The sequence below is a fragment of the Bos indicus genome, chromosome 15 (genome assembly GCF_029378745.1).
Source record: "Bos indicus isolate NIAB-ARS_2022 breed Sahiwal x Tharparkar chromosome 15, NIAB-ARS_B.indTharparkar_mat_pri_1.0, whole genome shotgun sequence".
In the NCBI taxonomy this organism is placed as follows: domain Eukaryota; kingdom Metazoa; phylum Chordata; class Mammalia; order Artiodactyla; family Bovidae; genus Bos; species Bos indicus.
In genome coordinates, this window is record NC_091774.1 from 15,916,396 (window position 1) to 15,930,407 (window position 14,012).

Here is a 14,012-nt window from a genome sequence, read left to right on the forward strand (position 1 = left end):
TTGTGGCTTGGACAGGCACATGGAAATGTTCCGAGGCCTTGGAGGAACTCGGGGGCAGTGTTTGGCCAAGCCTGACTCATACTGCAAGTTTGGGCCTGTTTCTTAGCTCTTGTCTGTCAACGGCTGGGAAAATGCCATGGGGTAGCTGGGGGAAGGGCAACAACGGAACATAGATGTCAGTCAGCTCCCCTCTTCCATACAAAACGCTACGCAGCCACCAAAGATAAGAAGACAGGTGTATATACACTGGTAGAGCAATCTGCCTGTGATCTATTACTGAGTGAATAAAACACATTATGTGAACTAGCATGATTGTAATTTTAAAATTAATACTTATTCACATGTATCTGTACACATACGTATTTGGCTGTACACAACTGGTTTTTCCAGTGGTCATGTATGGATGTGAGAGCTGGACTGTGAAGACGGCTGAGCGCTGAAGAATTGATGCTTTTGAACTGTGGTGTTGGAGAAGACTCTTGAGAGTCCCTTGGACTGCAAGGAGATCCAACCAGTCCATTCTGAAGGAGATCAGCCCTGGGTGTTCTTTGGAAGGAATGATGCTAAAGCTGAAACTCCAGTACTTTGGCCACCTCATGGGAAGAGTTGACTCATTGGAAAAGACTCTGATGCTGGGAGGAATTGGGGGCAGGAGGAGAAGGGGACGACAGAGGATGAGATGGCTGGATGGCATCACCGACTTGATAAACGTGAGTCTGAGTGAACTCCGGGAGTTGGTGATGGACAGGGAGGCTTGGAATGCTGCGATTTATGGGGTTGCAAAGAGTCAGACATGACTGAGTGACTGAACTGACTGACTGAACTAAACTGTCCACAGTGGTGACTTATAGGCGTTTAGAGGGGGAGGTAGCTTCTATTTTGTGTACTTCCTTGTGGGATTGTTTTTGTAATTAATGTGCATTTTTTTCAGCACAATTTTACTCTAGCTTCCCTCTTCTGGTCTCCCTGAAAACTATCCCTGAAGACATGAAAGCAGAAGCTCGGGAGAACTCATATGTGGTTGAAATTTTAATTAGCATCTACTCTGGATACAGGGTGGCACACCAGGCAGCTCAGAGGTAAAGAAACTACCTGCCAGTGCTGGAGACGCAGGAGACAAGAGTTCGATCCCTGGGTTGGGAAGATCCCCTGGAGGAGGAAATGGCAACCCACTCTGGTATTCTTGCCTGGAGAATCCCATGGCCAGAGGAGAATGGCAGGCTGTACAGTCCACAAGTTTGCAAAAGAATCGGACATGGCTTAGCGACTAAACCACGTGCCACTCACAAACTCTAGAATTTTTGGCAAGAGACTTAGTTCTCTGCCTCTTAGTTTTACCTCCAGTAAAATGAGGATCTAGTAACAGTGCCGGCCTCAGAGTGACCATAAGAATTCAACGTGCTAAGGTAGGAGTGGTTCACAGGAGCATGTGTGTTCAGTCGCTTCAGTCGGGTCTGACTCTGCGACCTATAGACTGTAGCCCGCCAGGCTCCTCTGTCCATGGGATTCTCCAGGCAAGAATACTGGAGTGGGTTGCCATGCCCTTCTCCAGGTCACAGGAGCATGGGGTGCAGAAAAACAATAAATAAGTGTCAGCTATTCCTCGTTTCTCTGGTGTCCCTGTCAAGGATGGAGTGGGATGAGATGGGAGGCAGAGGCTCCTGCAATCGTCCAAGTGAGAGATGAGGTCTTGAGCTAAGGCTGTGAGGATGGAGGGAGTGAAAGCAGGGAGGCAACCTGGGAAGGTGGACTGAGTAGCCAGGAACAGGGGAAGGGAGGGGACCGGGTGACCTGGGTTCCCAGCAGAGGTGACAGAGAGGATGCGACAGCTAGCAGAGCAGAGGAAGGGGAAGGGAAGCCGCCAGGTCTGGGGAAACCCACACAGAGGCATCCAGCAGGAACAGTCCATGAGTTCATTTGGCCAAAACAAACGTACTTCAGTTTTACGTCAGCATCTCTGGACCCCAAGTCCTGGGGGCTAAGGACCTGTCTGACAAAATAAAGAGTGAGATCCTGGCCTGAGAGTGGGCCCTCTGACCACATCTGAAAGTGAAAGTGTTACATCACTTAGTCACGTCCGAATCTGCGACCCCATGGACTGTAGCCCACCAGGCTCCTCTGTCCATGAGATTCTTCAGATAAGAATACTGGAGTGAGTTGCCATTTCCTTCTCCAGGGGATCTTTCCAACCAGGGGATTGAACCCCTGTCTCCTGCATCGCAGGCAGATTCTTTACTATCTGAGCCACTGGGTCCCTTCTCCCTGGTGCTGCCCCCTAGGTGTACCTGCATCAAAACATGGTCAAGCTGCTCTACATTAAGTCCTTATCTTACAAACAGACCAGAGGCTTGAATTCAGTCTGTCCATCCACACAGACCTCCCGCTGGACATACATTTCCGAAAGAGCCTCAAAAATGCTTCCCCCACTCCCCAACTAGCCATTTGCCTACCAATTCTCTCTAGAACTATTAAAAACAAAATGCAGAAAACAAACCATCAAAGATAAGACCAGTTAAAGTAAAAAACCATGACATAGTACAGGGGAGAAGGACGACTTAGAGAAGTCTGCCCGGACTGGACTTGCAGCCGGGCATGCACCATGCTTCTCATAAGCATTTCCTCATCAGAAACTCTGGGGTGAAGATGCATCCACCTCCCTCGGAGGTTGCTAAGGAGAAGCAATATTCCAAAGCCAACTCAGAAATGTTAGGACCTCCCTCCCTCAATCAGAGGGCTGAAACCAATCAGGATTTAAGCGCTGTAGTATGTTTCCAACACAAGGACTAAGATTCACATAATGTGTGCTCAGTCATATTGTATTCTTTTGCAGCTTCATGGACTGTAGCCCGCCAGGCTCCTCTGTCCATGGGATTCTCCAGGCCAGAATACTGGAGTGGGTTGCCATTTCCTTCTTCAGGCAATTGTCCCGATCCAGGGATTGAACCCGCGTCTCCTGCACTGGCGGGTGGATTCTTTCCCACTGAGCCACCTGGGAAGCCCCAGGATTTGGCGTGCTGCTGATAAACTCTGGCTACCTCCTGTGGTGGGTAGATTCACTTTGTTTTACTCCTAATTACCCAACTACATAGTCTGCGAACCCTATACTCTGTTTTCATACGAAGAACTTGGGAAGAGTCACCGTTTGACAGAAAGCCACATCAGATGGGGAGGGTCTCCTTCTGGGGCTCCGTAAGGGGAGTTTGGAGGGAGACAGACCGGCCAAGAGAGGATGTCTGCCTGCCAGGAACGCAGCGGCTAAAGGGAGCATGTGGGAGACAGGGCGGTGCCTGATAAAAGGGCACCGGAAACCGGGAGACGGCAAAAGCTCCTATTTCATCATCACTGAACTCTGTATATTTTAAGAAAGGCATTTCAGAGCTCCTGGTTTATTTCTCATTTGGGACCTTCCTCCTGACTATGATGAGCCCAGGCAATCTAAAAGGCCTCGCTACTATTTCCTGCGGTGCAGAGGCCCCGGCCTAGGATTCAGGACAGAGGCCAGAGCTTGCGGGCGACTCTCTCCAGCAGCAGGCACGGGGTTAGGGCAGGGAGATGGCAGAGCAGGGTGCCCAGCTCAGAAGCCCCCCTCTCCTCCTCTGAGCCCCAGGACATGGGGGTCCTCCAGCTGTCTTCCCGAAGTCATGCCAGGAGCTGGAGGCTGGGGGCTGCCCAGTTTGCCCTTTATTCTCATGCGTCACATTTGCACCCATGCAGGGGTCCAGGGGTCCCCGCAGAGAAGAGCTCCTTGGGGTAGAAGGCAGGACAGGAAAGAACCCAAGCTCTCAGCCCCTACCCATGTTTTATCGCCAAGTACATGGGCTCCTGGTCAGATAGACCTGGGTTCCAATCCTGCCATCTTTCACAAGTGACTTGCCCGAGGTTTTTGAGCCTCAGTTTCCTTGTCTTTAAAATGGGGCCAACCAATTTGTTGTTAAGACTGAAGGCAGGAACACATGCAGGTCACAACAGCCATCACTGCAGACTGGAGGTGGGCCCCTCGCTCACACTGAGGAAGCCTTTGCCAAGCCTGGGTTGGGGGCGTGGGCTGGGTAGGCAAGAGAGGTTTCTGCTAAAAGACACAGGACTAGAGAACAAAGAGGGCATCTTGTCCTCCCTGACAGTGTTCCCAGGCCACTGTCCCCTCGGGACGGCACTGCACCTGGGGACTCTCCCGGCATTTATTCTGAGGCCCCCACCATTTACCACGTGACTTCTACCGAAGCCCCCCACACTTCCCATGACCCTAAGAGACCAACCAGGCAGCAACATCCACCACATCCATCATGGGGTGCAGAGACACGTCTGACCCCAGCCCAGACTCAGGGCCCAGGGACGTCTCAAGGGGACGCTCAGATGCCATCAAAGTGGCCACTATCTCCCGGGCCCACGTCCCTGTGTTTCCTCTTTCCGTACTTGTCTGGAGGGGTGGGTAGGGGGTGGATGGCAAGCTCCAGTGGCCTGGATGACTCATTTCCTCCTTGGGATCAGAGCAGGAGTTCCACAAGGAGGGGGTGGTGGTGGAGGGGTGCAGTGGGGGACTGGAGGCCTCTGGAAGCAAAACAGCCAGTGAGGCCGCCTCCAGGAGTAAAATGAGATGAAATTCAACCCACACTGACTGAGCGCCGGGTACATAAGTTCCTAGGGAAAGAAAAGAGCAAATGAGAGGGAAAGAACTGTTTTTTTTTTTTTTAATCCATTTATTATATACAATATTAAGGCACAAATTTAAGCAGCAAAGGATAGGAAAATCTTTGGCTGACCAACAGGATCAATATTTGCTGTGGGGGACACAACCGTCTTCCTGAATTTCCCTGCTCTGTACACAGACCCATCCGGCCGTTGCAGCTCTGGGCTTCCCGCCCCCCCAGGACAGACCAGCCATACGAAGATGCCACAATGATACATCAGAGTCTGCTGGAGAGAATACAGCACACGCACCTGGCAGGAAGCGCAGTGGCACCCAAGCCAGCAGGGTTCTGGCCGAGGTGGGTGCCTGACCCGCCCTGCCTCACAGAACGTCCCAGATTCCGCTCTACAAAGGGGGAAAACACCTTAAATCAAAGAAAACCACTATGGGTCAGTCTGTTCACATCCCAGTTTGTAATAAATACTTATAGGTGTCTCTGTGTGAACAGAATTCTAGGTAAACCACATGGAAATAGACCACTGGGCACCAAAACTCCAGAGCTGATACAAGAGAACGCTGTATATGGGTTCCATTATACTGAAAACAGTGCTCTAATTCCGTGAAGAAGCAAAGTTTCACGACAAAGAAACACCCCGGTTTTGGCCTAATATGACAATAACATGCACTTAAGTCTAACATGGTTTTACGGAATTCCGACTGGAGGCAGACAGATACTCATGAATGTGCATTTACATCCGTGTGTACGCAGAGATGTGAACACGTATAAGGCGTGACAAGAGAGCAGCTTTTTTTTTTTTTTTTAATCCATTGGAAGTTACATGTACTAGTGATTACTGTTTTCCTTTGAAGTGGTCACTCTGAAAGGAGTCCAAAGATGCAGTATCCCCAGGAACACCTTAGGGACTTTTTTTTTTTTAAAAGAAAGAGCTAAAAGGATGTGACTTACCTTCATCACTCATTTTTACTTATCCAACTGAGTCAATGACTTGGGTTTATTTCCAATCTTAAACCCATTCTCAAAGGATGATGCTCCCTCATCTCTAAGGATAACCAGAGGAACGTGTCAGGCCCCCAAATCCATCCTAACAGAGGTGTTTACAGAATGTTTCTACTTGGACAGCACTGTAGTCATCAGCAAGAGTCTCACAAAGCAGGGTGAGATGAAACACTTGGATCTTTTGGATATTAAGAAAAGAAACTCGACATACAATCTTAGAGCCACATCTCGTGTATGCACTGACAATATATACATGTCTTTTTTTTTTAAATGCATGTCTTTAGATACCTTTAAATTACCAAACAAGAAAAGGGGGTGCTACTTAAAAGCGAGAGGAAAAAAAAAACTGCTTATTAGGTCCAGAAGAAATCTATTTACTGAAGCGCTAACCTTTTCATGCTCCCAGCTGATCAGCTTCTGGTAACTTCTTAATGACTCTGCCCATCTTCCATGGAGCCACACACAAGGGGCACCCACTGAACAACCCTCATGTTGAATGAAGACATTCTAAACACATTGATTAATTAGCAAAAACAAACAAACAAAAAAACACATGAGAAGAGAAAAAACATTTGTAAAGCATACACTGCAGCTGCGTCAAGCTTGGGGATAAGCGGGCAGTTTTGGACAGGATGTTCTGTGTTAAAGAAGACTCTCTGACTCTCTCATATCACGGCCACGATCCTACCTGGCTCAGGAGGAGTGTGAGATCACGGGGGGCACACAGAAGCTCGCCCACCGGCGCCAGGGCACATATGCTGGCTGTAGGACTTTGTTTTGGAAGACACACCTCTCTGCTCACGTGAGCTCCCTGCCTCCAAACCTTGCAACCCGCCACCTACTCTTAGAACCCTGCCTTTTCTGATGTCTGTGTTCACACCAGGCTCTGGGACTCAGGATGCAGTGGGGGGAGTTTCTATCACCATCAGCTACCAAGGAGGAATGGAGAAGGAAACGGCCATCCACTCCAGTATTCTTGCCTGGAGAATCCCTGGACAGAGGAGCCTGGTGGGTTACATGCAGCCCATGGGGTTGCAAGAGTCAGACATGACTTAGAGACTAAATCACCAGCATTGCAGAGGATGAAGCATGAGACATCTCTAACTGTTGGCACTCAGCATCACAAGGTCAAAGCCGCGAGACAACAAACAGCAGGGATGGCTGGCTGTTCTGCAGGGGGCGTTCCGGCACGCCTGGATACCCAGCCCAAGTCCTGTGTAGTCAAACGCACAAGTGGCCAAAGAGCAAGCTCCACAAACCTAAAGAGAGAAAGAAGGGCCCCCACTCTCTGCCTCCAACCCAAGTCCCGGGAGGGACACGGCAGCCCTGTCCTGCGTGTCCGCTCTGAGCAGGCGCAGTGCAACGCTGTGGCTGGCCTCCAACCTGTGGGAAGCTGAAGACAAGCTGAGAAGAAAACATCAAGGAAAGGCTCTGCACACACTTGGAAAATCAGTGCCAGAAAGCAGCGACATCGCCTGCTCCACACGGTACCCTGGGTGGCACGCGGAAACTGCCAGATGACATGCTCAAGGAGGAGGCAGGGTGACTCCGGCATGTCATCATCACCCAGGGCCAAGGCTTGACCCTTCACCCTGAGACAGGGCCCAGGAGTTCATGGTCAGACACCACACTGGGATGTTCTGGAGGAGACCCGGCCTCTGGATTACATGCAAAGAAGAGCTTTATAAAACAGACTTTGTGGCCTAGTGTAACAGTACACAGACTCCCAAGCTGTGTTTATGGGCAGTCCTAGCAGTTTGGAGGGTCGGGGGGATGAAGAAGGGAGCTGCTTGTGTGTGCACATGTACACAGACACGCACAGGGGATGGAGCGGGTCAAGGTGTGACCCCAAAAGACGCTCATCACCCCCAAGTCAGAAGCAGTCCGGCCCACGTCAAGGCTGCTCTCCCAAACCCTCGGTCCAGACGCTGGTCTCTCCTGCGGAAGGGACTTGACCTCCCTGGACCCGTTTCCTCCTCTGTGAAATAAGGATATAAACCTGCCCCTGCTCCCATGTCGTCAGAGGATGCACTGAAAGGTACCCAGTGCTTGCACACAGTTGGCACTAAAAAATGGAGTAAGGATTCTTTTCCAAAAATCCAATGAGATCATGTTTCATCAACGGCGAGAACGCACAGGGGGAGTTCAGTATCTGCTTTCTCCTAAAGGCAAGCAAGGCTTCGAGAAATCTACAGAGATGAAGAGCAGTGAGGCCCTCGCTGGGCCGGAAATCTGCCATAAAAGAAGAGATTTCAAAGCTGTAAGTCCCTTTTGTTGCAGAGGAGGCAGGTCAGAAGCAAAAAAGGTGGACAGACACCACAGCACAGTAGAAAAACGGTGACGTCTTGTACTGTGAGAGTTACCAGGCCTGGCAACTCAGGGACCGAGGAAAGCCAGCAAGCTTCGTGCCTATGCTGCCACTGAGATGTGCTGGGGCCTAAAGACGAGGCTCTGGCTCTCCCCCATTTCTGGGGGACACAGCTCACATTTGGGGTGGCCCAGGCCTGGACAGCAGTGAGGGGGGCACCTCTTATTTCTAGATACTAATCTTTTCCTTTCTCAACATTAATCAGGGGTCAAAAGGTCCTTAAGAGAGTCGGCTGCCATCAACTGAGCCTCATCACTTGTCGAAAGTGAAAGAGAAGAGAGATAGGATGGGGAGCTCTCTGCCCCACCACACCCATGTGTCCATACTCACCACGCCCCTGCACCACCCATGAGGTTCACCGCTCTGGCAGAACCAGGGACTGCTCGGCCCCGCAAAGCCACTCTGGTTCCTCAGGCTGCACAACCCTCAGTGACGCTTAAAGTGGGACCGCAGAAGGCAACATGTGTGATACAGAGTCCCCCACAGAGCTGGGCCTGAGGTGCATCCCTTCTGTTTATTCTGACCACCAGGCAGCTCCGAGAAGCTCCTGGGCAAAGCCAGCAGTTTCCTTCCCTCCACCCACACTCATCACCCTCTTCTACCATGTGGATCTGGGGAGGCTTCACCCAGGTTACAGGGCTCCCCACAGGTGGCCCTCGTGGTAAAGAGCCCGCCTGCCAAGGCAGGAGACGTAAGACACGGGTTCGATCCCTGGGTTGGGAAGATCCCTGGGAGGGTGGCAGGGCAACCCACTCCAGCATTCTTGCCTGGAGAATCGCCATGGACAGAGAAGCCTGGCGGGCTATGGTCCACAGGGTGGCACAGAGTTGGACATGACTGAAGCGACTTGGCAGGCAGGCAGGCACCCAGGTTACACTCCAAAAACCAACCCTTCAAGGAGCTACCCCAGCCAACTTTTTGAAGTGATGGGGTCTTCAGGGCTTCGTTTGGGTGGGATGCGAGAAAGTCTCAGATCATGGGCATGAGGACCCAGGGTGACAGAAATGCCGCTGGCCCGGAGGCAGCAAATTCATCAGGACCCCACAAGGGCATCTGATGGCCTGACTAGCCTCTCTCCTCTGATCCAGCACCTTCCAGGTTTGTAAAGGAAGCCGACATCTGAGACGTCAGATGCAAAACCCTACAACACGGGGAAAAGGGGGCCACGGCCTCACTCATTCCGGGCTCTTGGACCTGGTGCTTCTGTCTTACTTTGGACCAGTTGCTTCGAACTAAACCCTTGAACAACCCAACCACACTGTATCGATACTGGCCTATTAGGTTACGAAGCAAGTCCCCAGCAGGGCGGACCTGACTGCTGACAGCCACAGAATCTGTGTGCTCACCAACTACATCCAGAAGGATTCAAGGGGATGGCAGAGCAGGGGCCACAAACAGTAGCAAGCGGGACAAGGTGCCAGGGGAGATTCTAGATGCCACCAAGTCAAGTGTCCCTTGGTTCCTGGAGCGCAATCCTGAAAGTCCTACCTCAACGGAGCAATGAGGTGGAGAATCAGAACTCCACGCAAGAGCTGATGTGAGGGGAGAAAGTTGTGGTGGCAGGAGCTTAATGCAGGACGTCACAGTGGCCATGAATCCTCTGTCTCATCGGAGCTGACCAAGTTCACTGTCAGAAGGTCAACTGCTGTAGCCCAACTCCTCCAAGGCGGAGGAAACTGCCAGGAAGCCACCAAAAGGCTTTGTCCCACTAGTCACTGTGCATGATGACCCATCAGATACTGCTCTGGCAAACCCCAGACCGAAGGAACCCTGCAAGGCTTATTACAAGAGGGAAAAAAATGAAGGAAAAAAGGTATAATGAAAGAGAATGAGGCAGAGACAGAGATGAACTCAGAGATGTGAGCGGGGGTGAACCCCAAGACCAGAAAGCTCCCATCCTGCATGCTGCTCAGTGCAGAAAAGCCAAGAAGGCCCATAACCTCCTGAAAATCCAAACCAATCAGGTACAGAGGTGGAGATGGCCTTTTAAACCCTCCATCACCCTGGACATTTCTCCTCCCTGCCACACCCACACGCATTCACAGGACACATCATGGAGGGCACAGGTGAAATGACGTTGTGTCAAGACAGACTGAGAGATTTCTAGGAGGTTCTTCTCAAAACAAGCTAAGAGGCAAGGAGAATGGGCGTATTCCAAGGAAGATCCATGCTCAGGTTTATCTGTTTATAACCAGACCATGGGTGTACACAGACCCTCCCCGAGAGGTACATTTTTCTGTACAATGAAAAAATTTCATTTCCTAGATCTTCTTTGTTTCCAAACCTACATGCATCTTCTCTCTTCCACCATAAGCGGGAAAAATCCACGGCATCCTCTTCATCTTCAGTCATGTAGGTCTTCTGTTTTTGTTTTAACATTTATAAAAAGAATTCTCACTAATCTGAAATCCTTATCTGCTCAAACCATCCCTGATTTCCCATCCGCAACCTTCATGATCTTTCTTTCTCTTTGCCACGTTCCTTGCGCCTCGGTGTTCCACTGTTAAATTCAACAGGGAGCCCAGGGTTAGATGAGAACTTCCATCATCTCCCCGTCGGGGAACTCAGGCTTGTGGAGTAAGTTGCTGACGCGGCCTTTGTGGTCAGGCGACTTTCCGTGGCCGGGAGAGTTCTCTGCCAAACAGAAGGGACATATCAGTGGCCCGTTCCCCAGGAGGACCACAGGCCTACCCAGCTCGCTCTAAAATGGAACCACTTCAAGTACCACCCACCACCACCGGCGCACACAGGTTAAGGCCACAGAGCCCAGCTTTGGCGGACCAAAGCTAAATGCCTGGGCCTGGGATTCAGACACAAAGAACACAACCAGGACGTGATGGGAGAGGTCTGAGCGGGGGAAGGGGGCATTAGGACTTTGTGCGGGGACCTCACCCACCCCGCTCCCCTCCTTTCCTCTACATTATCAAGTGTCTACAATGAGGCAGGTCCCTCCCCGGTTCCCTGACTTCTTGGCAAAAGGGCATCCCAAGAATTACATCTCCAAAAATCAACAACATTATGTATACTTGTTTATTTTGGAGAATGAACATAGGGAACCCCGTTGGAGGAAACAACTCATTTATGCCCAGGAGCCCCCACCTCCTCCAAAGGATTCCCGAGCAGAGGGATCCTCACCCTACAACTATGAACAGTCCAAAGCCAAGTCTACGCTCTCCAAGGACACTTCTGGACTCATTGCAAAACTCCTCCCAATCTGTCTTCTCTTAAATGTTTGAAAGCAACTCCTCAGAACTGGCCTGAGTGCTGGGCCACTTCACCCACCCTAAATCTACCTTCTGCGTCAATCGGGACTGAATCAGTGTCTCCTTCAGTCGACACTGAATCCTTGATGAGTAAACACCCTGAAGGCAACATCTCTGTACCTCATGCTCTTGATGGACCTGGTACCTGGTACCAGCTCCCAAACATACGGAGGGTGGGGGAGTTGGGGGGACTAATTCCTTAACATCCCTCGGAGGGTTTGTCTGCACACCTTCTGGGGAAGGGCTAGCTATTAAACATATGCTAAAAGGACAAATGCACTTTCTGTGCTCTTTAAATATAGTAATAAGTTAGGAGTCTCTACACACATTTTAGGGCTTCCCACGTGGCGCTAGTGGTAAAGAACATGCCTGCCAATGCAGGAGACATGATACCCGGTCAGGAAGATCCCCTGGAGTAGGAAATGGCAACCCACTTCAGTATTCTTGCCTGGAGAATTCCATGAACAGAGGAGCCTGGTGGGCTACAGTCTATGGAGTCACAGAGTGGGATATGACAGAAGTGACTTAGCATGCAAGCACACATATTTCAATTCCAGAATAATAAAGAGCCTGCAGAGTCTAGGGCATCCCTGGTGGCTCAGATGGCAAAGAATCTGCTTGCACTGCAGAAGACCCAGGTTCCATCCATGGGTTGGGAAGCTCCCCTGGAGAAGGGAATGGCAACTCACTCCAGTATTCTTGCCTAGAAAATCCCATGGACGGAGGAGCCTGGTGGGCTACAGTCCATAGAATTGCAAAGATTCAAACACGATGGAGCGACTAACACTTTGCAGAGCCTAAATGCATCAGAGTAACCATACTATAGAAAGTGAAATCACTCAGTCATGTCCAACTCTTTGCGACCCTGTGGACTATAGCATACCAGGCTCCTCCGTCCATGGGATTCTCCAGGCAAGAATACTGGAGTGGGTTGCCATTTCCTTCTCCAAGCATACCATAAGATAACCCATAAGTGAGAGTAGGTTGGTAGCCTGGCTCCCTCCCCAGCTCAATAGAAGCCCCTCTCCCACCCCTGACAGGACAGGGAGCTCTATGGAGTGTGAGAGCAGGTGGAGACCTCGTACCCAGTTTCTCTGCTGTGCCCTTGGCCGCTGGGTGCTTCAGCACGGGGCTGTTGGAAGGGGTCCCGCTGAGCCTGCTGCGCGTGGGCAGGGAGGCCACACCGGGCCAGAAGAGCTCGGCACTCTTGTCCGTCTGCGTGCTGCTGTCCTTGCTGCCCGTCTTGGCGTGGGCGCTGCTGGCCGACGTGCCGGGGGTTGGGGGCGAGAGTGTGGTGGCAGAGGGGGTGGGCAGCAGGGGGGTGGATGCGTGGTCATGGTGCTCCTTCCCCAGCAGCAGCCCTGTGGGTGGAAGAACAGCTTCTTCAGTACCGTGCCTCAAGAAGCAAGACCCATCGGCTCGGCAGGGATACAGATGCCAGCGAAGAGAACGGACGTCTGTATAGGCTGGGGAGTGGTGGACTGGGAGATCAGGACTGACACACATACACACCTAGGTGGCACTCGTGGCCAAGAGTCTGCCTGCCAGTGCAGGCGATGCAGGAGACTTGGGTTTGATCCCTGGGTTGGGAAGATCCCCTGAAAGGAGGGCATGGCTACCCACTCCACTATTCTTGCCTGGAGAATCTCATGGACAGAGGAGCCTGGCGGGTTACAGTGCATGGGGTTGCAAAGAGTCAGACATGACTGAGCTTACACACACATGTAAAAGAGGCGGCTAGTGGAAACCTGCTGTATAGCACAGGGAGCCCAGCTCCATGCTCTGTGGATGGGATAGGGGTCACAGTGGGAAGGGGGTCCAAGGGGGAGGGACAATATGTATATGGATGGCTGATTCACTTTCCTGTAGAGCAGAAACTATAACATTATAAGGCAACTACATTGCCAACAAAGGTCCATCGAGTCAAGGCTATCATTTTTCCAGTAGTCATGTATGGATGTGAGAGTTGGACTATAAAGAAAGCTGAACACAGAAGAATTGATGCTTTTGAACTGTGGTGTTGGCGAAGACAAGAGTCCCTTGGACAGCAAGGAGATCCAACCAGTCCATCCTAAAGGAGATCAGTCCTGGGTGTTCATTGGAGGGACTGATGTTGAAGTTGAAACTCTAATACTTTGGCCACCTGATGCGAAGAACTGACTCACTGGAAAAGACCCTGATCCTGGGAAAGATTGAAGGTGGGAGGAGAAGGGGACGACAGAGGATGAGATGGTTGGATGGCATCACCAACTCAATGGACCTGAGTTTGAGTAAACTCTGGGAACTGGTGATGGACAGGGAGGCCTGGCGTGCTGCAGTCCATGGGGTCGCAAAGAATCGGACATGACTGAGCGACTGAACTGAATACCCCAATTAAAAACCAAAAACAAAAAACCTAGCATGGGGCAGGGGAGGAGCTGTCACATAAACTGGTTATAATATAACAAATGATAGGATACTACTATTCTGAGGATGCTATGGCAAGAAGGGAGAAGAGGTACCTTACAGGCAGAGTGTCGAGGGGCAGGGGCACTCCTGCAAGGCTTTCTGGAAACAATGCTTTCTTTCCGTCTGCAGCCCAGGAGGGCTAGTCCTGAGCAGTGGTGGCGTGTCTAAGAAAACCTGAAGGCTTCTCTGCTCCTAGACACAGCCCTGTTGGCCTGCTGCTCTGCCTAACAGCCCCCAACTCTACTCCTCTCTGGTAATGAATTGTCTCCCCAGGGCCTGGGTCAAAAC

General features: G+C 51.2%; 1 protein-coding gene across 7 annotated transcripts in view; it reads right to left on the minus strand.

The window, feature by feature from the left end:
- Positions 1-4,676: 4,676 nt before the first annotated feature.
- AMOTL1 (angiomotin like 1) overlaps positions 4,677-14,012 on the minus strand; it is a 198,308-nt gene continuing 188,972 nt past the window's right edge. For all 7 annotated transcript variants that reach the window (XM_019974849.2, XM_019974850.2, XM_019974848.2 and 4 more), the window contains 2 exons: positions 12,362-12,637; positions 4,677-10,647 (listed from right to left, as the gene is read on the minus strand). In XM_019974849.2, the coding sequence (XP_019830408.2) occupies positions 10,541-10,647; positions 12,362-12,637 (383 nt within the window). In that variant the 3' untranslated portion in view covers positions 4,677-10,540. The remainder of the gene's footprint in view (positions 10,648-12,361; positions 12,638-14,012) is intronic.